The following is a 27361-nucleotide window of genomic DNA, read 5'->3' on the forward strand; positions in this document are numbered from 1 at the left end:
CGATTCTGAATCGCACAACGTAAACGATTTGATTCGTATATGAATCGATTTTTTCCCACCCCCCTGTACAAAACTGTCTTTTTTTTTCCGGCTTATTTAACATTCAATAAACCCGCTTCAGCAATTAAAACATATCTTTTGTCGTATTGTCAAAATTAGAAGAATTGTATAAAACAAATGAAACATGAAAAAAATAAAGAAAAAAAATATTGGAACTCACAATTTGTAGCATCCACCCGACGCTGTATAAGTCGGTGGTGCTGCCCGTAGTCGGTTGATTCGTGTGAAAGTGGCGGACAAACCATTTCACCGCCGGTACATCTGAGCTACACTATATTGCCAAAAGTATTTGGCCACCTTCTTTTACTCACATATGAATTTGAAGTGCCATTCCCTGTAATTGTCCAGAATGTTTTGGTATCCTGGAGCATTCACCGTTCCTTTCACTGGAACTAAGGGGCCAAGCCAAAATTCCGAAAAACCAACCCCACACCATAATTCCTCCTCCACCAAATTTCACACTCGGCCCAATGCAGTCCGAAATGTAGCGTTCTCCTGACAACTTTCAAACTCAGACTGGTTCATCAGATTGCCAGATGGAGAGAAGGCGTCTCCACTGCTCTAGAGTCCAGTGGCGACGTGCTTTACACCACTGCATCCCACGCTTTGCATTGGACTTGGTGATGTATGGCTTGGATGCAGCTGCTCGGCCATGGAAACCCATTCCATGAAGCTCTCTGCGTACTGTACGTGGGCTAATTGGAAGGTGTCCTGAAGTTTGGAGCTCTGTAGCAACTGACTGTGCAGAAATTCTTTGCACTATGCGTTTCAGCATCCGGTGACCCCTCTCTGTCAGTTTACGTGGCCTACAAGTTGGTGACTGTGTTGCTGTTGTTCCCAAACTCTTCCATTTTCTTATAATAAAGTTGATTATGGAATATTTAGGAGCGAGGAAATTTCAGGACTGGATTTGTTTCACAGCATCCTATGACAGTTCCACGCTGGAAATCACAGAGAGCGGCCCATTCTTTCACAAATGTTTGTAGAAACAGTCTCCATGCCTAACTGCTTGCTTTTATACACCGGGCCAAGTGATTAGGAGACTTAGAATCCCTAAGGCCTACCATAGTTCAGGGTTAAAATAGCTGCTGGTAGAAGTAGTTAACACATTTAGTCACTGGTGGTTAAAACCTAATTCTGAAGTAAATGACTACCTCCAGTGGCCCTCCGGTACAGTGGGGCAAAAAAGTATTTAGTCAGCCACCAATTGTGCAAGTTCTCCCTCTTCAAATGATGACAGAGGTCTGTAATTTTCATCATAGGTACACGTCAACTGTGACAGACAGAATGTGAAAAAAAATCCAGGAATTCACATTGTAGGAATTTTAAAGAATTTATATGTAAATTAAGGTGGAAAATAAGTATTTGGTCAACCATTCAAAGCTCTCACTGATGGAAGGAGGTTTTGGTTCAAAATCTCACGGTACATGGCCCATTCATTCTTTCCTTAACACGGATCAATCGCCCTGTCCCCTTAGCAGAAAAACAGCCCCAAAGCATGATGTTTCCACCCCCATGCCTCACAGTAGGTCTGGTGTTCTTGGGATGCAACTCAGTATTCTTCTTCCTCCAAACACGACGAGTTGAGTTTACACCAAAAAGTTCTATTTTGGTTTCATCTGACCACATGACATTCTCCCAATCCTCTGCTGTATCATCCATGTATCCATTTTGGTATAAACTCAACTCGTCGTGTTTGGAGGAAGAAAAATACTGAGTTGCATCCCAAGAACACCATACCTACTGTGAAGCACGGGGGTGGAAACATCATGCTTCGGGGCTGTTTTTCTGCTAAGGGGACAGGACGATTGATCCGTGTTAAGGAAAGAATGAATGGGGCCATGTATCGTGAGATTTTGAGCCAAAACCTTCTTCCATCAGTGAGAGCTTTGAATGGTTGACCAAATACTTATTTTCCACCATAATTTACAAATAAATTCTTTAAAATTCCTACAATGTGAAATCCTGGATTTTTTTTTCACATTCTGTCTCTCACAGTTGAAGTGTACTTATGATGAAAATTACAGACCTCTGTCATCATTTTAAGTGGGAGAACTTGCACAATCGGTGGCTGACTAAATACTTTTTTGCCCCACTGTAAATTGAGTGTGAGACTCCTGATGTACAGTTATGTGAAACATCTCGTAAAAGTCACCATTTTAACACTTTTCCTCTTGGTGGCGCTATAAGCTTCATTTTATTTTTCTGTGCACATAATAAAGGTCAAAGGTGAGCTCAGTAAATGTTTATCTCTGGTGCGCTCTTGGTCCCAAACTTTACATTTTAGGGACAAAAATCTAAAAAAAATCACATCAGTTGATTTAAGACAGGGGTGTGGCGCCGTCTGTTGAGGTCAAAGGTCAGATGAATCCACATCTTGCATCTGGGATAGGCTCCTGCACCCTCCACGACCCCGACAGGATGGCATGTTTTTAGCACAGTACAAGTTAGTTTTCAACCGCAATATAATTTCAAATAAATAGTCAAAACAACACTTTTTTAAACCTCTTCTCTCAGTTTGTCATTTGAGTTTCTGTAAAAGTTAAACATCCCCTAAAGCAGGGGTGTCAAATTCATTTTAGATCGGGGGCCACATGGAGAAAAATCTACTCCCAAGTCGGCCGGACTGTTAAAATCACGGCACGATAACTTAAAAATAAAGACAACTTCAGATTGTTTTCTTTGTTTAATAGAAGAAGTGCATTCTGAAATTGTACAAAGCATAATGTTGTTGTTTTTTTGTTTTGTTTTTCACTTACCTATTGCGGTTAATAGTATATTGTTGCGCTTGTCGTGTGAAAGCAAGACAACTTGAAGTATCGTTTGACACACAAAAACTTGTGCGTCGTTTAGTCATCAAAGACGAGAGTGAATGACTCCTAACATCGAGCGACTCAAAATGCCGGTCGCAACAAACCCCCACCTTTGGGAGAATCTCCTGACGGTCAATTAAAAGGGCTGCTCCCAATTACTCACTCTTAAAGGGGAACATTATCACAATTACAGAAGGGTTAAAACCAATACAAATCAGTTCCCAGTGGTTTATTTTATTTTTAGAAGTTTTTTTCAAAATTTTACCCATCCTGGAATATCCCGAAAAAAGGCTTTAAAGTGCCTGATTTTCGCTATCCGTAAATCCATCCGTCCATTTTCCTGTGACATCACTTAGTGATGCCAATACAAACAACATGGCGGATAGAACAGCAAGATATAGCAACATTAGCTCGGATTCAGACTCAGATTTCAGCGGCTTAAACCATTCAACAGATTATGCATGTATTGAAACGAATGGTTGGAGTGTGGAGGCAGATAGCGAAAACAAAATTGAAGAAGAAACTGACGCTATTGAGCGAATAGCTATTGAAGCTATTCGGCGATCGCCTTCTAACCAACGATTGCATCTTTTCACCACAGGAGCAACTTAAATCTGTCGATTGGTAAGTCTTTGTTTGGCATTAAATGTGGGTGGAGGGAAAGGCTGGATGCAAATATAGCTACAAATGTACATACAGCTAGCCTAAATAGCATGTTAGCATCAACTAAGTGGCAGTCATGCCATGACCAAATATGTCTGATTAGCACATAAGTCCATAACATCAACAAAACTCACCTTTGTGATTTCGTTGACTTTATCATTGGAAATATATCTGCTTTAAGTGTCGCAGGATATCCACACATTCTTGCCATTTCTGCCATGTTAGCATCGATTAGCATGCCGTGCTAATCGATGCACACTCCACGTAAGACAACTTTAATTCTTCCCTAATCGTGTTGTTACACTCTCCGACGATGTCTCCAAGTTACGGAAAACAGTCGAAAAAACGTAAAATAACAGAGCTGATTTGACTTGTGTGTATAATGTGTTTGAGAAAATGGTGGATTGCTTCCCATTGTAACGTCACGGGTGAAAGGTCATCGCTCCAACAGCGAACAATTGAAAGGCGTTTAAATCGCCTAATTCACCCTTTTAGAGTTCGGAAATCGGTTAAAAAAACATATGGTCTTTTTTCTGCAACATCAAGGTATATATTGACGCTTACATAGGTCTGGTGATAATGTTCCCCTTTAACTGCATATAGGAATGCTAAACAAGAACAACATTGTTATGTGCACAATACAACAATGACAGTAAATAATGACAACAAAGTCAAGTAAACAAGTGTGGTGAATTATTTCCTTAAAGCAACCGCTACGATATATACTTTATTTGTGGTTATTTATATTTTCTAAATAAAGTATGTGATGATATTCATCAGTCAACTAACTCAATGGTGTTCATTTTCCATCTATCAAGATAAAAAATGTAATATCAAAATCAAATTACAGTATGTCGATTATGTAGTTTGATCATTTTCCAGCATGTGGTTTATTTTGTACATATGTAGCATCATCTACAAAGATACAAAGAATTGCTATTGAGACATCCAGTGAACACATTTAGAACAGCTGTTTTTTTCATTAAAACATTTCAGGGTCATTTTTATACTTAGCAAACTCATCCCGTGAGCCGGATAAAACCTGTTTGCGGGCCTGATCCGGCCCTCGGGTCGTACGTTTGACACCCCTGCCCTAGAGCTACTAGTGTAATACAAACCCCGTTTTTTCATATGAGTTGGAAAATTGTGTTAAATGTAATTATAAACGGAAGACAGTGAATTGCAAATCCTTTTCAACCCATATTCAGTTGAATATGGGTTGAATATGCTACAAAGACAACATATTTGATGTTCAAACTGATAAACATTTTTATTTTTGCAAATAACTTGAGAATTTGATGCCAGCAACACGTGACAAAGAAGTTGGGAAAGGTGGCAAAAATACTGATAAAGTTGAGGAGTGCTCATCAAACCCTTATATGGAACATCCCACAAATGTGCAGGCTAATTGGGAACAGTTGGGTGCCATAATTGGGTATAAAAGCAGCTTCCATGAAATGCTAAGTAATTCACAAACAAGGATGGGGTGAGGGTCACCACTTTGTAAGCAAATTGTCGAACAGTTTTAGAACAACATTTCTCAACGAGCTATTGCAAGGTATTTAGGGATTTTACCATCTACAGTCCGTAAAATCATCAAAAGGTTCAGAGAATCTGGAGAAATCACTGCACGTAAGCGATGATATTTCGGACCTTTGACCCCTCAGGCGGTACTGCATTAAAAACCGACATCATTGTGTAAAAGATATCACCACATGGGCTCAGGAACACTTCATAAAACTACTGTCAGTAACAACAGTTGGTCGCTACATCTGTAAGTGCAAGTTAAAACTCTACTATGCAAAGCCAAACCCATTTATCAACAACACCCTGAAACGCCACCGGCCTGGCTGGGCCTGAGCTCACCTAAGATGGACTGATGCAAAGTGGAAAGGTGTTCTGTGGTCTGACGAGTTTGGAAACAGAGGACGTGGTGTCCTCCGGAACAAAAAGGAAAATAACCATTCGGATTGTTATAGGCGCAAAGTTCAAAAGCCAGCATCTGTGATTGTATGGGGGTGTATTAGTACCCAAGGCATGGGTAACTTACACATCTTACAAAACGTTTTCCCCAAAGACGAAGCTCACCTGCGCAGGGTGAAAGCTTCAAAAGGAACCACGGCGTACTCGTCAGGTAGCGCCATGCCAGTGTTGACCTCGGCTTTCTTCAGCTGTGAGCGGAAGAACTCCTGCAAGACCACAAGGACGTCGCTTTACTCCTCTTATCATTTAAACCATACCTGGTGGCGCTACCTTCAGGTCAGACTGTGTGGGGGTTTTGTGCAGACTCTCCAAGCCCAGGGGCAGTATCCCTTTGGTTTTGGCTTTCTCCAGAGACTCCTGCAGCTGCTGAGTCCTCTCCTGGAGCGCCTCCTTGAGCTCCGCTATCTGCTTGGTCAGGCTGTCTATGTAATGCTTATGGGAGTCCTCCCTCTCCTGCAGCAGTGCCATGTACCCCTCCTTGCTGGTGGTGCCTGAGGACCACAGGGGATGGTCCTGGAGGCCCCTGGATCCAGGCCTGCAGGCCAGGAGGTAGAACAAAGCCATGCAGCAGCAGAGGCCCAGCACTACCAGGCTGACCCGGGCGAGCAGGGCCAGCAGCCATCTTTTAAACATGGTTAAATCATAAGATGACAAATCAATCGGTCATCCATAACTCGTGGAGCAAGACAGTACTGATAAAGATGTGACTTGGTTTAGGTTGCTACTTTCCCACAGGCAACATCTTCACCGTGTGTCCATTTTTCCGGCGTCATATCAAGTCCAGATATGATCAACGAGCAGTTGAAGCTCCTAAAATGAGAGAAAATATACTTAAAAGCCTGGCAATTAACAATACAAATAAATAAAAAATAAATTGAGTCATGAAAACTGAGCAGTATTAATTGGTCCCAGTCAAAAGTTTGTTGCTTATACTTTTAAAATGAGGATTTTTTTTTCCAAACTTTTGACTGTTGCTTTATTCGTTAAGGCACACAGAAAATAATACTCTTATATTTATTTGTATAAATAAATACAAATATTTATAATCAGATTTTAGAAAATGTATGAAAAGTGTTCTAAATAAACATTTGTCTTAGGTTCATAATGTTTTATATTTTTTTTATTTGGTTTTCCTATTTGGAATTAATGATTAGATTTCTTTAATCAGATTAATGACACTGTTTAATTTGGGTTAATCATGTTTAATCCAATACAACACAACCAGTTTAGCTCGTTTGGTAGAGTGGCCGTGCCAGCAACTTGAGGGTTGCAGGTTCGATTCCCGCTTCCGTCATCCTAGTCACTGCCGTTGTGTCCTTGGGCAAGACACTTTACCCACCTGTTCCCAGTGCCACCCACACTGGTTTGAATGTAACTTAGGTAATGGGTTTCACTATGTAAAGCGCTTTGAGTCACGAGAGAAAAAGCGCTATATAAAATATAATTCACTTCACATGATTAATGTGATACTTTTTGGGGATAAATAACATGCATTAACTCAATAATTTTGTTAGTCCTAATTTTTAGTCAAAAACGTTCAATATGAAATACATAATAAATATTATAGTACTGAATACTATGGTTTATTATCAATACATAATATATAATATAATAATAATATATATATATATATATATATATATATATGTAGGTGTGGGAAAAAATCACAAGACTACTTCATCTCTTGTCTTGTGATTTTTTCCCACACCTACACATTGCGCTCTACCACGGTATCGAGCACTATTCTCTGGATAATCCAATCAAAACATATATATATATATATATATATATATATATATATATATATATATATATATATATATACATATATACAGTATATGTGTTTGTATATATGTGTATATATATTTATATATATAGATGGAAATATATATATATAAAATAATCCACACACAAATGTCAGTATATACAGATGTATTTCTATAGAATATATACATATATATATATATATATATATATATATATATATATATATATATATATATATATATATATATAATAATCTACACCCAAATGTCAGTATATACAGATGTATTTCTATAGAATATATATATATATATGTATATATATTTTATTTATTTATTTTTTTTTTTTATAGAAATACATCTGTATATTCAGATGTATTTCTATAGAAAATATATGTATATATATATATATATATATATATATATATAGGTGTGGGAAAAAAATCACAAGACTACTTCATCTCTACAGATCTGTTTCATGAGGGGTTCCCTCAATCATCAGGAGATTTCCTGATGATTGAGGGAACCCCTCATGAAACAGATCTGTAGAGATGAAGTAGTCTTGTGATTTTTTCCCCACACCTACATATTGCGCTCTACCACGGTATCGAGCACTATTCTCTGGATAATCCAATCAAGACATATATATATATATATATATATATATATATATATATATATATATATATATATATATATATATATATATATATGTATTTATATATATATATGTATTTATATATATATATATATATATATATATATATATATATATATATATATATATACTGTAGCTGAGATAGGCACCAGTGCCCCCCCGCGACCCCAAAGGGAATAAGCGGTAGGAAATGGTTGGATATATATATATATATATATATATATATATATATATATATATATATATATATATATATATATGTATATATATTCCAAAGCCCAAAGAAATCGAAAAAGGAAAAAGACCACCACGCGTAAAAAGGAAATCCACCACCAACAACAGGCCTCGAAAAGCCGGACCACTGTCTGTCAAAAAAGGCAGCACAAACTCAGAGGCGACCCATCCCGAGACAAATGTGGGAGCAAAAACGAGTATACGTAAAAATATTAATAAAATTAAGTGGGTGCAGCTTATATTTAGATGCACTTTATAGTCCAAAAATTACGGTACTATATTTTTCTCAGTGCAATTCATGACATGGTGTTATATTTTATTTACGTGCAATACGAATGATTAAATTTGAAGACAATTACATTATATAATAATTACTCGAGCAAGTTTCTGTGTTTGATGTTTTACGACCAAATTTAAACTCAATGATCCATCAAGTTTAAAATGTGTTTTGCAGCGCTGCATAATCACACAAACATAAAATGTTAACTTTTTTTTGGCCCTCTGAATGCTACCAGGCTGAAATGACAAACACAATCTTGTCTCTATGTGTGTTGCCATCCTCAGCTTATTCCTAGCACAGTTGCCCCTTTATTACACAGGTAGAGGCCGATCTCATGAAAGAGCTGCCTATGTTTCCAGATCCACCCATGTATAGCCCACTCTCTGTGTGTGTGTGTGTGTGTGTGTGTGTGTGTGTGTGTGTGTGTGTGTGTGTGTGTGTGTGTGTGTGTGTGTGTGTGTGTGTGTGTGTGTGTTCTTGTATTTCTACCCTTCTTGAGACATCAACAAGGAAAAGTACCCTCCATATGAGGTCTGGTTGACAAGTTAGGACCGAAATCATGGTCCCAATACGGAAAACCATTGCATCTAATAGAGAGCCAAATATGAACATTGTATGTGAACATTGCTCCAAAGTCAGGATTTTGTGTTGATTTAATGTGCATACAAAAGTAAAGCATTGACAGGTGCACAGGCAGCAATATATGATAAAACAAGACGGCAGCTAAAGAAGGACTTCCCTATTCATCGCCGGGAAAAAACCCTGTCATAATTTTGTCAAGTAAAATTCTGCTTATTACTATAAAATTGCCAAAGTTATAAAGTTTTCTTATAAAATTGTGACTTTTTTCGAGTAAAATTACGTCTCTTTTCATAAAATTGCCAAAATGTTAAGCTTTTCTTGTAAAATTGCGACTGTTATTCAGTAAAATTCCATCTTTTATCATTATATTGCACAAATATTCAGTTTTTCCTTGTAAAATTTTGACTTGCGTTGAGTAAAAATATGACTTTTATCATAATACTAAAGGTAGGCATTTTTCTGCTCAGTGGCCTTTTGGGTAGAGTGTCCGTCCTGAGATCGGTAGTTCGTGAGTTCAAACCCCGGCCAAGTCATACCAAAGACTATAAAAATGGGTCTCATTATCTCCCTGCTTGGCACTCAGCACAAAGGGTTGGAATTGTGGGTTTAATAACCAAAATAATTCCCGGGCGTGACCACCGCTGATGCTCACTGCTCCCCTCATCTCCCATGGGGTGAACAAGAGGATGGGTCAAGTACAGAAGACACGTTTCACCATACATAGTGTGTGTGTGACAATCATTGGTACTTTAACTTTAACTCGGCAGTCTCAAGAAGGTAACAAATACAAGAATGTGCGTGCGTGTGTGTGTGTGTGTGTGTACGTGTGTGTGCATGCATGTGTGTGCGTATGTGTGTGTGGCTGCAAGAGAGAAGAATGTTGCAGACACATGTTTTTACAATGTAGACTTTTTCAGACTGTTTACCAACATGAGCAGTTCTAACATATTTTGACATTGATATTAATGTAGTAAAATATCTAAATAGCCTTAGCCGGATGCTTTATAAGTGAGTGAGCAGCGGAAAAATATGTGTACTCACCATCTGATGGAAATCTGTCACTGTGCTGGTAATCACAACAAAAAAAAGTAAAAACAACAAATCACAAGGTGTGCAAGTGTTCAAGTAAAGGTGACATGAGGTTTGAAGTGCTCCTGCAGGAGCAAAGTGAGCCTCTGCATGCATCTTTGTATACAATCCTTCAGTCTCCACCTTTTCCCCAGCACCTCCCTCATGCTTGCATGGCGCTGCTGTTTTGGGTAATTGGGGTCTTGCACTTTCCGTGTGGCAATGTACACATGCAGTTTGACCCTTTTTCACCTGCGATTAACCCATATTTTTGCCTATTTTTATGTATTTATGTTTTGAGACAGGCCTCAGCCCCCCTTGCCCTCTCAGCGACCCCCGAGAGTGACAAGCGGTGGAAAATAGATGGATGGATGGATGGATGTTGTTACAGGAAGCTTGTGTTGGTTTAGGCATGTTTCATTGCTTGCAACTGCAGTACTGTGCAAACCTCTAAGGCCGTCGTTAGATTTAGCAGTGCTAAAATGTGTAATTAACACATACAGTCGCGGTCAAAAGTTTACATACACTTGTAAAGAACATACTGTCATGGTTGTCTTCAGTCCCCAATACTTTCTACAATTCCTTTTTTGTGTGTGTGATAGAGTGATTGGAGTACATACTTGTTGGTCACAAAAAAAAAATCATGAAGTTTGGTTCTTTTATGAATTTATTATGGGTCTACTGAAAGTGTGACCAAATCTGCTGGGTCAAAAGTATACATACAGCAATGTTAATATTTGGTTACATGTCCTTTGGCAAGTTTCACTGCAAAAAGGCGCTTTTGGTAGCCATCCACAAGCTTCTGGTTGAATTTTTGACCACTCATCTTGGCAAAATTGGTGCAGTTCAGCTAAATTTGATGTTTTCTGACATGGACCTGTTTCTTCAGCATTGTCCACACGTTTATGTCAGGACTAAAACCTTAAGTCTAGCCTGATTTAGCCATTCCTTTACCACTTTTGACGTGTGTTTGGGGTCATTGTCCTGTTGCAACACCAAACTGCGGCCAACACCCAACCTCCGGGCTGATGATTTTAGGTTGTCCTGAAGAATTTGGAGGTAATCCTCCTGTAGAGGTTACCCTCTAGTGCAGTGTTTTTCAACCTTTTTTTGAGCCGAGGCACATTTTTTGCGTTGAAAAAATGCGGAGGCAAACCACCAGCAGAAATTATTTAAAATGGAAACACACTTAACAGCAAATTTTGTGGTTGTCGCAATTATTGGATATGACCTTAAAGGGGAACATTATCACAATTTCAAAAGGGTTAAAAACAATAAAGATCAGTTCCCAGTGGCTTGTTGTATATTTTGACGTTTTTTTCAAAATTTTACCGGTCCCCTAAATAAAGCTTTTAAGTGCCTTATTTTCGCTATCTTCGAAACCACTATCCATTTCCCTGTGACGTCATACAGGGCTGCCAATACAAACAACATGGCGGTTACCACAGCAAGATATAGCGACATTAGCTCGGATTCAGACTCGGATTTCAGCGGCTTAAGCGATTCAACAGATTACGCATGTAACAGATGGTCGGAGTATGGAGGCAGATAGCAAAAAAGAAATCGAAGAAGAAACTAAAGCTATTGACGCTATTCGGCCATAGCGTGGGTGTACCTAATGAAGTGGCTCATAGCATGGCTGCCTTATTAGCATCGGCGGTAAAATGTGCAGACCAAACGATCAGGACTTTTGCATCTTGTGACACTGAAGCAACTTAAATCCGTCGATTGGTAAGTGTTTGTTTGGCATTAAATGTGGATATCTAGTTTCAAATGTACATACAGCTAGCGTAAATAGCATGTTAGCATCGATTAGCATAGCATGTTAGCATCGATTAGCTGGCAGTCATGTTGTGACCAAATATGTCTGATTAGCACATAAGTCAGGCCTTAGTGATTTCGTTGACTTAATCGTTGCAAATGCATCTGCAGGTTATCCATACATCTCTGTGCCATGTCTGTCTTAGCATTGTGAAGACACTCTGGTACATTCAATGGGGGTCTGGCGGCAGATTTCTTGCCAGTGGTGCAACTTGAATCCCTCTCTGTTAGTGTTGTTACACCCTCCGACAAAACACCGACGAGGCATGATGTCTTCAAGGTTCCAAAAAATAAGTCGAGAAAACGGAAAATAACAGAGCTGAGACCGGTGTTTGTAATGTGAAAATGAATATGGCGGGTGTGTTACCTCGGTGACGTCACGTTCTGACGTCATCGCTAAAAGACCGATAAACAGAGGCGTTTAATTTGCCAAAATTCACCCATTTAGAGTTCGGAAATCGGTTAAAAAAATACATGGTCTTTTTTCTGCAACATCAAGGTATATATTGACGCTTACATAGGTTTGGTGATAATGGTCCCCTTTAAAGCACAAGCAAGCATGCATCACTATAGCTCTTGTCTCAAAGTAGGTGTACTGTGACCACCTGTCACATCACATCATGACTTATTTTCACTTTTTGGCTGTTTTCCTGTGTGTAGTGTTTTACTTCTTGTCTTGCACTCTCATTTTTGTGGCTTTTTCTCTTTTTTTTGTTGGTATTTTACTGTAGCAGTTTCATGTCTTCCTTTATGCGATATTTCCCGCGTCTACTTTGTTTTAGCAATCAAGTATATTTTAGTTGTTTTCATCTTTCTTTGTGGGGACATTGTTGATTGTCATGTCATGTTCGGTTGTACATTGTGGATGCCGTCTTTGCTCCACAGTAAGTCTTTGCTGTCGTCCAGCATTCTGTATTTGTTTACTTTTGTAGCCCGTTCAGTTTTAGTTTGGTTCTGCATAGCCTTCCCTAAGCTTCAATGCCTTTTATTAGGGGCACCCACCTTTTGTTTATTTTTGGTTCTAAGCATTAGACACCTTTTTACATACTGCCTCCCGCTGTTTCCGACATCTACAAATCAATTAGCTACCGGCTGCCACCTACTGATATGGAGGAGCTCTAGACAGCACCGACACTCAACAACAACACATCATTTGCAGACTATAATTACTGGTTTGCAAAAAATATGTTTAACCCAAATAGGTGAAATTAGACCATCTCCCACGGCACACCAGACTGTATCTCACGCCGCGGCACAGTGGTTGAAAAACACCACTCTAGTGGGTTCTCCTGATCACCACACACTGGCACGGGAGCCAGGTATTCTGGATTCAATAATGTTTCATGAAGTCCACTCTGCAGCAAACGCACTTGAACTTTCAGCCTCAGTCTCTCTTGCTGCTATGTTCTGCTCTCCAGCGCGTGTGTGTGTGTCTCTCTCTCTCTCCAACTCCAACCACGTGTCTCGGTCCGGCTGCTACTAATAAGGGCGACAGGTGATTAGATGACCAGCACCAGCTATCAAATCTACTCACCTGCCGCTGGCTTCGATGCCAGTCCTTACATGCCCCGCTCCGAGGCGGGCCCACAGACCACGCACCCCTCTGCACCTCCTTTTTCATTGTCCCATTTAAAGCACCAGCTCCATTAGCAGCAAAACAGATCCAGATCATGATACTACCACCACCATTCTTGACAGTAGGGTGGTGTTCCTGGGATTAAAAGCCTCACCTTTTCTCCTCTAAACATATTGCTGGGTGTTGTGGCCAAACAGCTCAATTTTTGTTTAATCGGACCACAGAACCTTCCTCTAGAAGGTCTTCTCTTTGTCCATGTGATGTCAGGATCTGTCACGTGACCAAACACCGGCTATTTCAGTGTATTCTGGGAGTTGCAGTACCCATTGGTACTTTCTCTTTCTTATTACTGTACGAACTGGCTATTTTATAGGGGTGCCGAATGTAAAAGGTCAGTCACACTTTTCTAGCAGTTATATAAACCAAAATGTTTCATCCAAATGTGAGCGCTAAATGTTTAATCTAAATTTAAATGGTAAATCTAAATACAAATGTTAAATCCATCCATCCGTTTTCTACCGCTTGTCCCTTTTTGGGGTAGCGGGAGGTGCTGTAGCCTATCTAAATGTAAATAATGCATCTAAATCTAAATGTTAAATCTAAACCTAAATGTTAAATGTACAAACCCTGTTTCCATATGAGTTGGGAAATTGTGTTGGATGTAAATATAAACGGAATACAATGATTTGCAAATAATTTTCAACCCATATTCAGTTGGGGTTGAAAATGATTCCGGCACGACAACAGCAAGGAACTGTGACAGTTCCTTGCTGTTGTCGTGCGGGTTCAGTGGACCACCCAGGAAGGACATGTTTTGAGCAGGTTTGACTCTTTTATTTTTTCAAATCACAAGCTGTGTCTTTCGTCGGGTCGCTTTTCAGCCTTCCGCGTGCCTGCTCGCTCTTCCGCTTGCTTTTCAGCTTTCCGCGTCGCTGTGCTCCTTTGGCTCTCCGTCTCTTGCGCTCAGCATCTGCTTCTGCCTCGCCAACATCTTCTGCCTCACCCTCCTCCGCTGCTGCCCTTTTATACAGCCCAAGGAGATTTATTATTTGTGTGTGGGTGCGTGATTCATGCACCTGAACTCGATCGCGGCGTCGCTCCCGGCACGCCCTGCCCCTCCGCTCGGCCGCATCCTCCGCCTCTTTGCCGCCATCTTGGGCCGGGTTACAGCGTTCCCTGACCCGCTGCTCGTTTGTCGGCTGCGCCTCTCCACACACCCGAATAAGTTTTTCAACTTGTTTAAGTCGAGGTCCACGTTAATCAATTCATGGTTCGTATGTTACTTTTCCATCTTCCTCCATGCTCCTCACAGCACAAAAGAGCACCGACGTCTGAATGATGGCCGCACATGAAGGTAACATGAAGGAAAGATGGCTTTCGTTCATACACACTGTGACAATGTTTTTACCATTTAGCTCACATTGGAGATTTAAGATTTAGATTCAAGATTTACATTTAGATTTAACATTTAGCACTCACATTTAGATTTAAGATTTACATTTAGATTTAACATTTAGCACTCAGGGCAGCACGATGGAAGAGGGGTTAGTGCGTCTGCCTCACAATACGAAGGTCCTGAGTATTCAGGGTTCAATTCCGGGCTCGGGATCTGTTTGTGTGGAGTTTGCATGTTCTCCCCGTGACTGCGTGGGTTCCCTCCGGGTACTCCGGCTTCCTCCCACTTCCAAAGACATGCACCTGGGGATAGGTTGATTGGCAACACTAAATTGGCCCTAGTGTGTGAATGTTGTCTGTCTGTCTGTGTTGGCCCTGTGATGAGGTGGCAACTTGTCCAGGGTGTACCCCGCCTTACGCCCGATTGTAGCTGAGAGAGGCACCAACGCCCCCCACCACCCCAAAGGGAATAAGCGGTAGAAAATGGATGGATGGATTTAGCACTCACATTTAGATTTAAGATTTAGGTTTACATTTAGATTTGATATTCAGATTTAGATTTAACATTTAGCACTCACATTTAGATTTAACAGCATAGCTCGGTTGGTAGAGTGGCCGTGCCAGCAACTTGAGGGTTGCAGGTTCGATTCCTGCTTCCGCCATCCTAGTCACTGCCGTTGTGTCCTTGGGCAAGACACTTTACCCACCTGCTCCCAGTGCCACCCACACTGGTTTAAATGTAACTTAGATATTGGGTTTCACTATGTAAAGCGCTTTGAGTCACTAGAGAAAAGCGCTATATAAATATAATTCACTTCAGTTAGGTTTAGATTTACCATTTAGATTAAACATTACTCCCCTGTTCATATACCCATCAAACACCGTAACCAATTAAAAATAATTCTTCTCACTTTCAACGCTATCCATGGCATTGCCCCTTCATATTTTTTTCTGCCCTGCTCCATGTCGCCACGACCTCACATTCCCTAAGATTCTCGTCATCCGTCCATCTTACCTTCTCCTTGTATAGACTGTCCCCCATAGGGGCTCGAGCCTTCAGCCGCTCAGCTCTTCATCCTTAGAACTCACTACCACCGGACCTTTGCAACGTGAACTCAATTTCCCTCGTCAAATAAAGATTCAAAACACACTTATTCCTGACTTATTCTCTGTAAATTTTATCTATCTTTGTTGTTGTTGTCTTTATCCCGTTCATTTTATTGTTTTGTTTTTGAACGCTGTCCTTGAGTGTCTAAAAGTGAAGTGTGAAGTGAATTATATTTATATAGCGCTTGTCTGTCTTGCCATTTTTTTGTCTTCCCGTCTTCTTCTCACTTGCTCTCTTTGTCTTGTCTTGTCTAAACTTTTTTGAAGCCTCTTTCTTCGCGCTATTCTCCAAATCTAAACATCAGTCATGGAATTGATCAGCTGGACTCTCAATCGACAAAATCTTTTTGATGAGGAAAAGAAGTTCAGGGGAGCCTGGCTGCCCTGATGGAACCATTGCTGCAGGGTACGTGAGAGATTCCTGGGACAAATGGAGAATCATGTGCCTCTCAGTCCTTTCCGTCGAGGACGTGGAAGACATCTACCTATTTGGAACCATGATCGCGGGGCACCTGCTGATTGGGCTGGGCATTGTTCTGGTGTATCGTCAAATTCGTAAGACGACGGCAGCCACTCAAGGAGCCCAAAGGCTGTTTGTCGCAATGGAAGGATTGGGTCGGGCTGTGGGATCACAGTCCAGGGCGATTTTTGAAATGAATCGCAAGATGGATCACATCATAAAGCTTGTTGAAAGGGAAAGATTGGAAATGAGAGCCAACATGGACGAATAGAACAGACAAGCCATTGTAATGTCTGCTCGCGGAAAAACAAAAATCCTAGTCTACGATTAGACACCCTCGAATGGCCTTGACGCTGCAACAACAGGAGGAGGCTGTTCTGTAAACATCCCCGAGGACTCACGCTATTGACCTCCCTCCTCAACGACAACTGGAAGTCAAACTTTGTTTGCATTGCATGCAGAACGGCTCCGGGCCTATGGACACAACGCCGCTACACCCACAGACAATGAGCATATACACAAACACACACACCACCCCCACCCAACGCCTTCACTGCCGCTTGATTACCCTTCGAGGTGATGGACGGCTGAGTAGCGCTTTATAGCAGCAGGTTGGCCTCCAGGGCCCCAACCCTCACCCCAGCCCCCTCTGTTGCGACCTGTTGTGATTATATGTAACTTGTTTATGTGTCCGATGGCAAATTAGTTTGTTTCCCTTGGACTCTGTCTGGACCCCCTGCGGAGGGTCCAGCCTTTGACTGATATTTTTTACTCTTCCCCCCTTTCCCCATCTCACATTTTTCCCACCTTTTTTAAGGAGCGTCGTAAGTGGCTGATCCGTTGGCGGTCATGTTCTTGTCTCCCTGTAACTTATTTCTGCTCTTAATGGGACTGTGCCGAAAATTTATTTTCAGTTTATATGTCTTGTACATATTGAAGAATGGACAATAATAAGGCAAAGCATCCTGAATCCATCTTTCTCTAGGGACTCAAAGTGCTTTACATAGTGAAACCCAATATCTACAAACCCCGTTTCCGTATGAGTTGGGAAATTGTGTTAGATGTAAATATAAACGGAATACAATGATTTGCAAATCCTTTTCAACCCATATTCAGTTGAATGCACTACAAAGACAAGATATATGATGTAAAAACTAATTTATTTTTTTTTTTGGGCAAATTATAATTAACTTAGAATTTCAGGGCTGCAACACGTGCCAAAGTAGTTGGGAAAGGGCATGTTCACCACTGTGTTACATCACGTTTTCTTTTAACAACACTCAATAAACGTTTGGGAACTGAGGAAACTAATTGTTGAAGCTTTGAAAGTGGAATTTTCTCATTCTTGTTTTATGTAGAGCTATAGCCGTTCAACAGTCCGGGGTCTCCACTGTCGTATTTTACGCTTCATAATGCGCCACACATTTTCGATGGGAGACAGGTCTGGACTGCAGGCGGGCCAGGAAAGTACCTGCACTCTTTTACTACGAAACCACGCTGTTGTAACACATGGCTTGGCATTGTCTTGCTGAAATAAGCAGGGGCGTCCATGATTATGTTACTTGGATGACAACATATGTTGCTCCAAAACCTGTATGGACCATTCAGTATTAATGGTGCGTTCACAGATGTGTAAGTTACCCATGCCTTGGGCACTAATACACCCCCATACCATTACAGATGCTGGCTTTTGAACTTTGCGCCTATAACAATCCGGATGATTATTTTCCTCTTTATTCCGGGGGACATCACGTCCACAGTTTCCGAATATAATTTGTAATGTGGACTTGTCAGACCACAGAACACTTTTCCACTTTGCATCGGTCCATCTTAGATGAGCTCCGGCCCAGCAAAGCCAGCAGCGTTTCTTGGTGTTGTTGACAAATGGGTTTTGCTTTGCAAAGCAGAGTTTTAACTTGCACTTACAGATATAGCAACCAACTGTAGTTACTGACAGTGGTTGTATGAAGTGTTCCTGAGCGCATGTGGTGATATCCTTTACACAGTGATGTCGGTGGATCAAAGGTCCGTAATATCATCGCTTACGTGCAGGGATTTCTCCAGATTCTCTGAACTTTTTGATGATTTTACGCACCATAGATGGTAAAATCCCTAAATTCCTTGCAATAGCTCGTTGAGAAATGTTTTTCTAAAACTGTTGGACAATTTGCTTACAAATTGGTGACCCTCGCCCCATCCTTGTTTGTGAATTACTTAGCATTTCATGGAAGCTGCTTTTTACCCAATCATGTCACCCACCTGTTCCCAATTAGCCTGCACACCTGTGGGATGTTCCAAATAAGTGTTTGATGAGCATTCCTCAACTTAATCAGTATTTATTACCACCTTTCCCAACTTCTTTGTCACGAGTTGCTGGCATCAAATTCTAAAGTTAATGATTATTTGCACAAAAAAATTGTTTATCAGTTTGAACATCAAATATGTTGTCTTTGTAGCATATTCAACTGAATATGAGTTGAAAATGATTTGCAAATCATTGTATTCTGTTTATATTTACATCTAACACAATCTTCCAACTCATATGGAAACGGGGTTTGTAAGTTACATTTATTAAACCAGTTTGGGTGGCACTGGGAGCAGGTTGGTAAAGTGTCTTGCCCAAGGACACAATGGCAGTGACTAAAATGGCAGAATGGGTAATCGAACCTGGAACCCTCAAGTTGCTGGTTTTATCAACCGAACTATCCTGCCACCTTATAAATAAAAACGTATTATTAAATTATTAATTTGATTTATATTTAGATCCAAATTAAGTTTAAATCTAACATTTAGGTTTATAGTTAACGTTTAGATTTAATATTTAGATTCGTCACCCCATAAGTTTACACACACACATATATATACATACATATATATATATATATATATATATATATATATATATATATATATATATATATATATATATATATACATACATACATATTTAAAAGGGTTACAACACTGTTAGAATATAATAAATGTATAATTAAATTAATAGAATACATTAATTAGACAATAAACACATTTAATAAATTAATCAATTAGATTAAAACCTCTAAAGACCTTAGTGGCCACATGCGTGGACAGCACCTTTTAGCTCTTATTTCCAAAATTGTGTACACTACTGCAGTGGTTCTTAAATGGGGGTAGATGTACCCCTGGGGGTACTTGAAGGTATGACAAGGGGTACATGAGATTTTTTTAAAAATATTCTAAAAATAGCAACAATTCAAAAATCCTTTATAAATATATTTATTGAATAATACTTCGACAAAATATGAATGTAAGTTCATAAACTGTAAAAAGAAAATGCACAATGCAATATTCAGTGTTGACAGCTAGATTTGTGGACATGTTCCATAAATATTGATGTTAAAGATTTCTTTTTTTGTGAAGAAATGTTTAGAATTAAGTTCATGAATCCAGATGGATCTCTAATACAATCCCCAAAGAGGGCACTTTAAGTTGATGATTACTTCTATGTGTATAAATCTTTATTTATAATGGAATCACTTGTTTATTTTTCAACAAGTTTTTAGTTATTTTTATATATATGTTTTCCAAATAGTTCAAGAAAGACCACTACAAATGAGCAATATTTTGCACTGTTATACAATGTAATAAATCAGAAACTAATGACATAGTGCTGTATTTTACTTTTTTATCTTTTTTTTTTAAACCAAAAATGCTTTGCCCTAATTAGGGGGTACTTGAATTGAAAAAATGTTCACAGGGGGTACATCACTAAAAAAAAGGTTGAGAACCACTGCCCTACTGTATTGGGGTCTTATGGCCGCTTATGTGGACACTTATATTGCAATTTGGTGGTGTCAGAAGAGTATAACATACAATGGAATTTGGAGTGGAAAAAATGTGTAAAAATAAGAATTAGCATGTCACTACACATGAAGTACACGTTTGTGACTTATGGACTAAGTACATCATATAAAAAGACGATTCTTAGTTTTTTATTCTAGTTAGGGTCCAATAAGTCCAAATAGGAAAGACATAAAAAAAACATGTAAATAAATAGCCTGAGCCTTAAGAGGTTAAATTAATAAAATGTTATAAATTATAATATATAATTACTTTATATAGCCTAATACAACAGTATACATATTTGTAAACTCAACTCGGACATGCATTGTAGTCTATTACAGGCAAATACTGTAAAATCTCACTTATACATAAGCTAGCACCAAACAGAAACAGAAACCACATATATGAATACAAAACCATTTTAATATCTGATCTGACCTGAGGATGGCGCCACATGCATTCTGCATATCAACACATCAACAAGCTGAGTGAAATAGACAAGTGGGTTTCTTGTGGCTTCCAGTTATTTACATCAGTTAGTTTACAAAAATATGGAACTTGTTTGGCTTCATATTATCATTAGTACTAGTAATGTGCTTTGTGAAATTTGTGATCAGGTCAGGCAGTGTTTTGCGTCATAATTTACACTTGTTTTTGTCAAAAAAAAACAAAACAAGACAAAAAACAGCAGTGGAATGTACAGAAGAACCAACAATATTGTCTCACAAAGCTGCAGACTCTGCAGCCTTAAAATCCCAACGATCTGATATGTTTTTTTTTTAATATGAACTCAAAGTGCATTTATCTTCAAAATACAACATCACAGAACTGCAACACTATATTGTAGTTTGGGCATTTCAGCCCCTTCATCGGGTGCACCTGCAAAATCTAACGAGACCAAATAAAGCTCCAAAATCTTACAGAAGATACGAAATTTAAAAAAAAATCTGTAGTATTTATACATAGTGGTTATGGTGTATCAAATCGGAGCTGTACTGCATCATACTGTCAGCTATTATTTGGATATTTAGCACACATGTGGTCATTCACCACTGCCTGCAAACCACAAGTAGTAAAATAAATAGTTAAATTCAAGCATTATTACCTTCATTATTTCTCATACAGTTATTGTATTAGATCACATTACATTTTGCAGGTAACACTGTGGCCATTGAGTGAGTGACAACGCAATAAAAAAAACATGTTAAGACACAATAATATGCAACATTAACCCCTTTATGGAGCAAGTTTAACCCTATATAATTATCACAGTAAATTTTAGTAACATTTTCAAAAAATGATTTGTCATAATACAGTTTTTTCCAATTGTTTACACACTACATTTTACATTTTCACAGTTAAAGTCTGCACACAGTAAAAGGAAAATCAGTGTGCAGATTTGTCTAATATTAGGCATAGACAGTTTTTGCAAAATATTACACACAATGCTTTACACCCACGCCTTTTCATAGACATGCATGCTGGTTCTAGCTCTTGGGCTGTTTCTAGTTTTATATTTTATTTATTTTTATTATTACTATTTTTTTTTACACTGTGGCACTTTGAGGTTGTTTGCTCAACGTAAAGTACTTTTTACAAATAAAATCTATTATTATTATTATTATTCCAATCCTGCATATGTGATGTGGATGAAATACTATGGCCTGTCCAGCGAGACAGATTTTTTTTTTTTTTCCAAACGTTTTTATTTGTCTCAGATTTTAATTCGTATTGCATGTCATTGTTGACTACTGTGATATGTTACTTTACCTGACTGTGGTACATTTTTTTTACATATTTTCAGTTTGCAGTATCATTGTTGAGCACTTCTTTAGGTCTTTACATATAGGCCCACTTCAAAGTAAACAATGACGATTGCTGTGGATTTGCCAAATTATTTTGTCAAGTTACAGTAACCATTCATCACATATGCTAAAACGGTCGGGCGAAATGCCCCAAACATGTGATTTCGTATAGTAAAATAGTTTTTTTTTTTTCTTTAATAAATGTGTTTTGTATTCATTGCTGTTGTGGGTAACTGACTCCAATAGTGTTTTACTAATTGAAGTATGTGTGTGTGAGATGACAATAAAACTGCATTTTTACAAATGCTTGCTGTATTTTGAGGAATGGGCATATGTTTTGACCGAAGTGCGTCATTTTGCAAATAATCTAGGAATCAAGAAAATTGAATGTTGTGTTTGGAAAAGTGTGTTAAGGCCTACTGAAACCCACTACTACTGACCACGCAGTCTGATAGTTTATACATCAATGATGAAATATTAACAGTTCAACACATGCCAATACAGCCTTTTTCGTTTACTAAATTGCAATTTTAAATTTCCCGCAAGTTTGTTGTTGAAAACGTCGCGGAATGATGACGCGTACGGGTGACGTCACAAACTGTCAAGAAATATTAGCGCTGCACCACTCGCGGCTAAAAGTCGTCTGCTTTAACCGCATAATTACACAGTATTTTGGACATCTGTGTTGCTGAATCTTTTGCAATTTGTTCATTTAATAATGGAGACTATAAAGAACAATGCTGTTGGTGGAAAGCGGTGGATTGCAGCTGTCTTTAGCACCGAGACACAGCCGGTGTTTCTTCGTTTGTTGTGAAGCTTTAACACAGAGCGGTCAAGCGAACATGGTTCTCTACGTCAACCAGGATATTTTTGGATGGGGAAATTGTGATATATATCTTACCGGAGACATCATTGGATTATTCGTCGTCCTGCAGCAGCTGTTTAAAGGGCAGCTGTGAGCTTGGCTCCTCGGCTTCTCTCTGAGACACTTCGTGTTCACCGCAGCCATCCGACCTCGAGGTATGTCTTTACAATCTTTAAAATCTCACTAAAACACTATTAAAACAATAAGCAGATAAGGGATCTTCCAGAATTATCCTAGTAAATGTGTCTAATTACATCTGAAACACTCACACTGCCTCCGCCTGGAGCCGTCGCTTTTTTTGTCTTCTTTTTTCTAGTCCTTCATTATCAATATCCTAATTCACGAATCTTTCATCCTCGCTCAAATTAATGGGGGAATTGTCGCTTTCTCGGTCCGGTTTGCTCTTACTGCTGGTGGCTCCCATTATAAACAATGTGAATATGTGTGGAGACCTGCAACTCGTGACGTCACACGCACATACTTCCGGTAAAGGCTGGGCTTTTCTATTAGCAACCAAAAGTTGCAAACTTTATCGTCGATGTTCTGTAATAAATCCTTTCAGCAAAAATACATAAATATCGCGAAATGATCAAGTATGACACATAGAATGGACCTGCTATTCCCATTTACATAAGAAAATCTCATTTCAGTAGGCCTGTAAATCCTTTTTAAAAAAAAACACAATTAGTAAAAATGTGTGTAAGCAAATGGACAAAACGGTAAAACAAGTGCATGTACTTTTCTTTAACCATAATTCTTTTTTTCAATTATCATTTTGTACTAGTTGATATCATGCCGCACTTTTGTCAAATATATATATTTATATTGTTAAATTTTTCACTCATTTGATGATGTAATAATTTGTTTACATATATCCATCCATCCAACCATTTTCTACCGCTTATTCCCTTTAGGGCAGTGGTTCTTAACCTGGGTTTGATCGAACCCTTGGGGTTCGGTGAGTCGGCCTCAGGGGTTCGACAGAGGTCAAAACACACCAGACTCATTGTCTCAATAAAAACTTCTCGCTATCGGCGTATTACGGATACGGCAACATCAGAAGTAACACTGATTTGCAGGTGTGTAATTTGTTGTGAGTTTATGCACTGTGTTGGTTTTGTTCTTTGAACAAGGTGATCTTCATGCATGGTTTTTTTTGTGCACCAGTAAAAAAAACATGGTAACACTTTAGGATTGGGAACATATTCACCATAGATTTTGTGTTTCTTTTTAACATGCAAATTAGTGACTTATTGGCTCTTAATTAGTCATTATTTAGTACTTATTAATGCCTTAGTGAACAAGGTGATGTTCATTTTGTGCACCAGTAAAAAAAACATGGTAACACTTTGGTATGGGGAACATATTCACCATTAATTATTGTTTCTTTTTAACATGCACATTAGTGACTTATTGGCTCTTAACTAGTCATTATTTAGTACTTATCAATGCCTTATTTGGCATGGCCTCATTATAACCCTAACCCTCTAACCCTGGCCCTAACCTTAACCAAATAACTCTAAATTAAGTCTTTGTTACTTAGAATATGTTCCCCCAGTGTCCAAAAACCTCTAGATTAAGTCTTTGTTACTTATATGTTCTCCATACTAAAGTGTTACCAAAAACACATAACTGTCTTGAATTTAAAAAAAATATATATATATTTTTCACTAAGAAGGGTTCGGTGAATGTTCATTTGAAACTAATGGGGTTCGGTACATCCAACAAGGTTAAGAACCACTGCTTTAGGGTCGCGGGGGGCGCTGGTGCCTATCTCAGCTACAATCTGGCGGAAGGCGGGGTACACCCTGGACAAGTCGCCACCTCATCGCAGGGCCAACACAGATAGACAGACAACATTCACACTCACATTCACACACTAGGGCCTATTTAGTGTTGCCAATCAACCTATCCCCAGGTGTATGTTTTTGGAGGTGGGAGCATTCACGGGGAGAACATGCAAACTCCACACAGAAAGATACGGGGCACGGGATTGAACCCAGTACTACTCAGGACCTTCATATTTTGAGGCAGACGCTCTAACCCCTCTACCACCGTGAAGCCCAGATTTGTTTACATTATTTCATAAATGTTTTTCGTTATTATCATTACCTTGATTTGCTGATTGGTCACTTGCACCATAAAGGGTGTATTAATGTGTTGGTGTTTGATTGCTACAATTGAACTTCGTAGTTCAAATTAGGTATTTAAAAAAAAAAAGAAGAACCTCCATCTCCTTTAAGCCACATTTGATCGCCATGTCCTTGCTACAGTGTGTTGTCCTCATCTTCTTCACATTACGCGGATGTACACTCATGCGGTCGTCTCGATGTTCCCACGGGAGTCAACTGAACACTTCTGGCTGTAAAAACAAAAAACGGGGGGAAGATGCGTGGAGAGAGATAGATGTGGAGTGAAGACTGATGAAGCACGGATGTGTGGGTGGTTGAAGATTATCAAAAAGGTGCCTCCATGTTCCCATCTTAGGGTTGGGTTGCTAGGTAACAACATCCCTCAACAGAGTCTTTTTCTGGTTGGTTAGCCAGACCCAAAGATCCCTTATGATGTCCTTGCAGCAGCCAAACACTGGTACTTCTCCCCTGTTGGTGCCTACCACCACTACAAACGAGGTGTGATGCGGTTGCTAGGTTACACCAGTTCATCCAGCAGGGTACCGATGCTGTGGTGCTGCACTGGGGGGCCGGCGATGGGTTTGTTGCACATAGGGCACACACAGCGCACCTCCAGCCACTTGACCAGGCATCTGCAGAGACACACACGCACACACATGCACACGTGAAGATTTTTTAACTGTGTGTCGTTTCTTTTCTTTGAACCAAATAACAAATGCAACACGAACACAATTTGGTCAATGTCTAATTGGTCTGCATCACGACATAAACAACTGGACACAACATTATTATAGGTTACACCAGGGGTGTCAAACGTACGGCCCGCGAACAGGTTTTATCCGGGCCGCGGGATGAGTTTAGGTATGAAAAAACACCCTGAAATTTTTTAATTAAAGAAACTGCCATTCTAAATGTGTCCACTAGATGTCGCCATAGCAATTGTTTAGTTCTTTGTAGATGATGCTACATATGTGCAAAATAAACCACGTTAGTACATCAGTCGAGGAAAATGAGCAAACTAAATAAATAACATCCTGTAATTTGATTTTTATATTATTTTCTTATATGATAAATTGAAAATTAACTCCAATGAGATGAACAATATCACATCATTTATTCAGAAAACATAAATAACGACAAATAAAAGTATATATATACTATTAAACACCACAGGTAGCTCGGTTGGTAGAGTGGCCGTGTCAGCAACTTGAGGGTTCCAGGTTCGAGCCTCGCTTCCGCCATCCTAGTCTCTGCCGTTGTGTCCTTGGGCAAGACACTTCCCAGTGCCACCCACACTGGTTCCAATATAACTTAGATATTGGGTTTCACTATGTAAAGCGCTTTGAGTCACTAGAGAAAAGCGCTATATAAATATAATTCACTTCACTTCACTAATTGTAAAAAAAAAACAAAAAACCTACAACATTATGATTTGTACAATTTCAGAAGGAGTTTGTTCTATTTTTAAACAAAGAAAACAATCTGAAGTTTTCTTTATTTTTAAGTTATCGTGCCGTGATTTTTACCAGTCCGGCCCACTTGGGAGTAGATTTTTCTCCATGTAGCCCCCCATCTAAAATGTGTTTGACACCCGTGGGTTACTTAATACAGAACCATTACTTAACAATCAGATCAATACAAACCCTGGAACAAAAATTCTACAAAATACAATAAAAAAAAGGTAACACTTTAATGTGGGGAACACATATTCACCATTAATGAATTGCTTATTAACATGCAAATTAGTAACATATTGGCTCTTAATTAGTCTCTATTAAGTACTTATTAATGCCTTATTCTGCATTGCCTTATTATGCAACCAGTAAGCCATTAACTAAGAGTCATCCCTCAATAACCTCAGAATTATTGTTTATTAGTAACCCTAAACCTTGTCATGTCTTTGTGATCATGTTTTGTTTAGTTGTGTTATGTTACTTCAAGACTCCATTAGTTCCTGTTTTCTCACTCCATTGTTTTGTTTCCATGACAACCCATTAGTTTTCACCTGTCCTCATGTCACGCACCTGATTCACTTGGACTCATGCACCTGTTGTCAATCACCACATCACTTTTTAAGCCTGTAGTTGCCAGGCAGTCAGTCTGGTAACATCACCCGCTATACACCCTTGTTACTCATGCTGATGATCCACACTGCTCTTTTTCATGCTCTTTTCTCGATTCCAAGTAAGTTTTCTTTATTCAGGTTTTGAACCTCTGCTGAGAGCGCCTTTCGTTCGTTTCTTTTTTTGGAGTTAATATCAAAAGATGTCGTTG

General features: G+C 39.1%; 2 protein-coding genes across 3 annotated transcripts in view; both read right to left on the minus strand.

The window, feature by feature from the left end:
* Positions 1–10204, minus strand: part of LOC133552030 (chondroitin sulfate N-acetylgalactosaminyltransferase 1-like) — a 30647-nt gene extending 20443 nt beyond the window's left edge. Inside the window, exons 1-3 of the mRNA XM_061899305.1 lie at positions 10078–10204; positions 5790–6329; positions 5625–5725 (exon numbers count right to left, since the gene is read on the minus strand). Of these exons, the coding sequence (XP_061755289.1) occupies positions 5625–5725; positions 5790–6152 (464 nt within the window). The 5' untranslated portion in view covers positions 6153–6329; positions 10078–10204. The remainder of the gene's footprint in view (positions 1–5624; positions 5726–5789; positions 6330–10077) is intronic.
* Positions 10205–20688: 10484 nt separating this feature from the next.
* rnf122 (ring finger protein 122) overlaps positions 20689–27361 on the minus strand; it is a 48055-nt gene continuing 41382 nt past the window's right edge. For both annotated transcript variants that reach the window (XM_061899355.1, XM_061899346.1), the window contains exon 6: positions 20689–25719. In XM_061899355.1, the coding sequence (XP_061755339.1) occupies positions 25605–25719 (115 nt within the window). In that variant the 3' untranslated portion in view covers positions 20689–25604. The remainder of the gene's footprint in view (positions 25720–27361) is intronic.

The sequence above is a fragment of the Nerophis ophidion genome, linkage group LG01 (assembly GCF_033978795.1).
Source record: "Nerophis ophidion isolate RoL-2023_Sa linkage group LG01, RoL_Noph_v1.0, whole genome shotgun sequence".
NCBI classification, from domain to species: domain Eukaryota; kingdom Metazoa; phylum Chordata; class Actinopteri; order Syngnathiformes; family Syngnathidae; genus Nerophis; species Nerophis ophidion.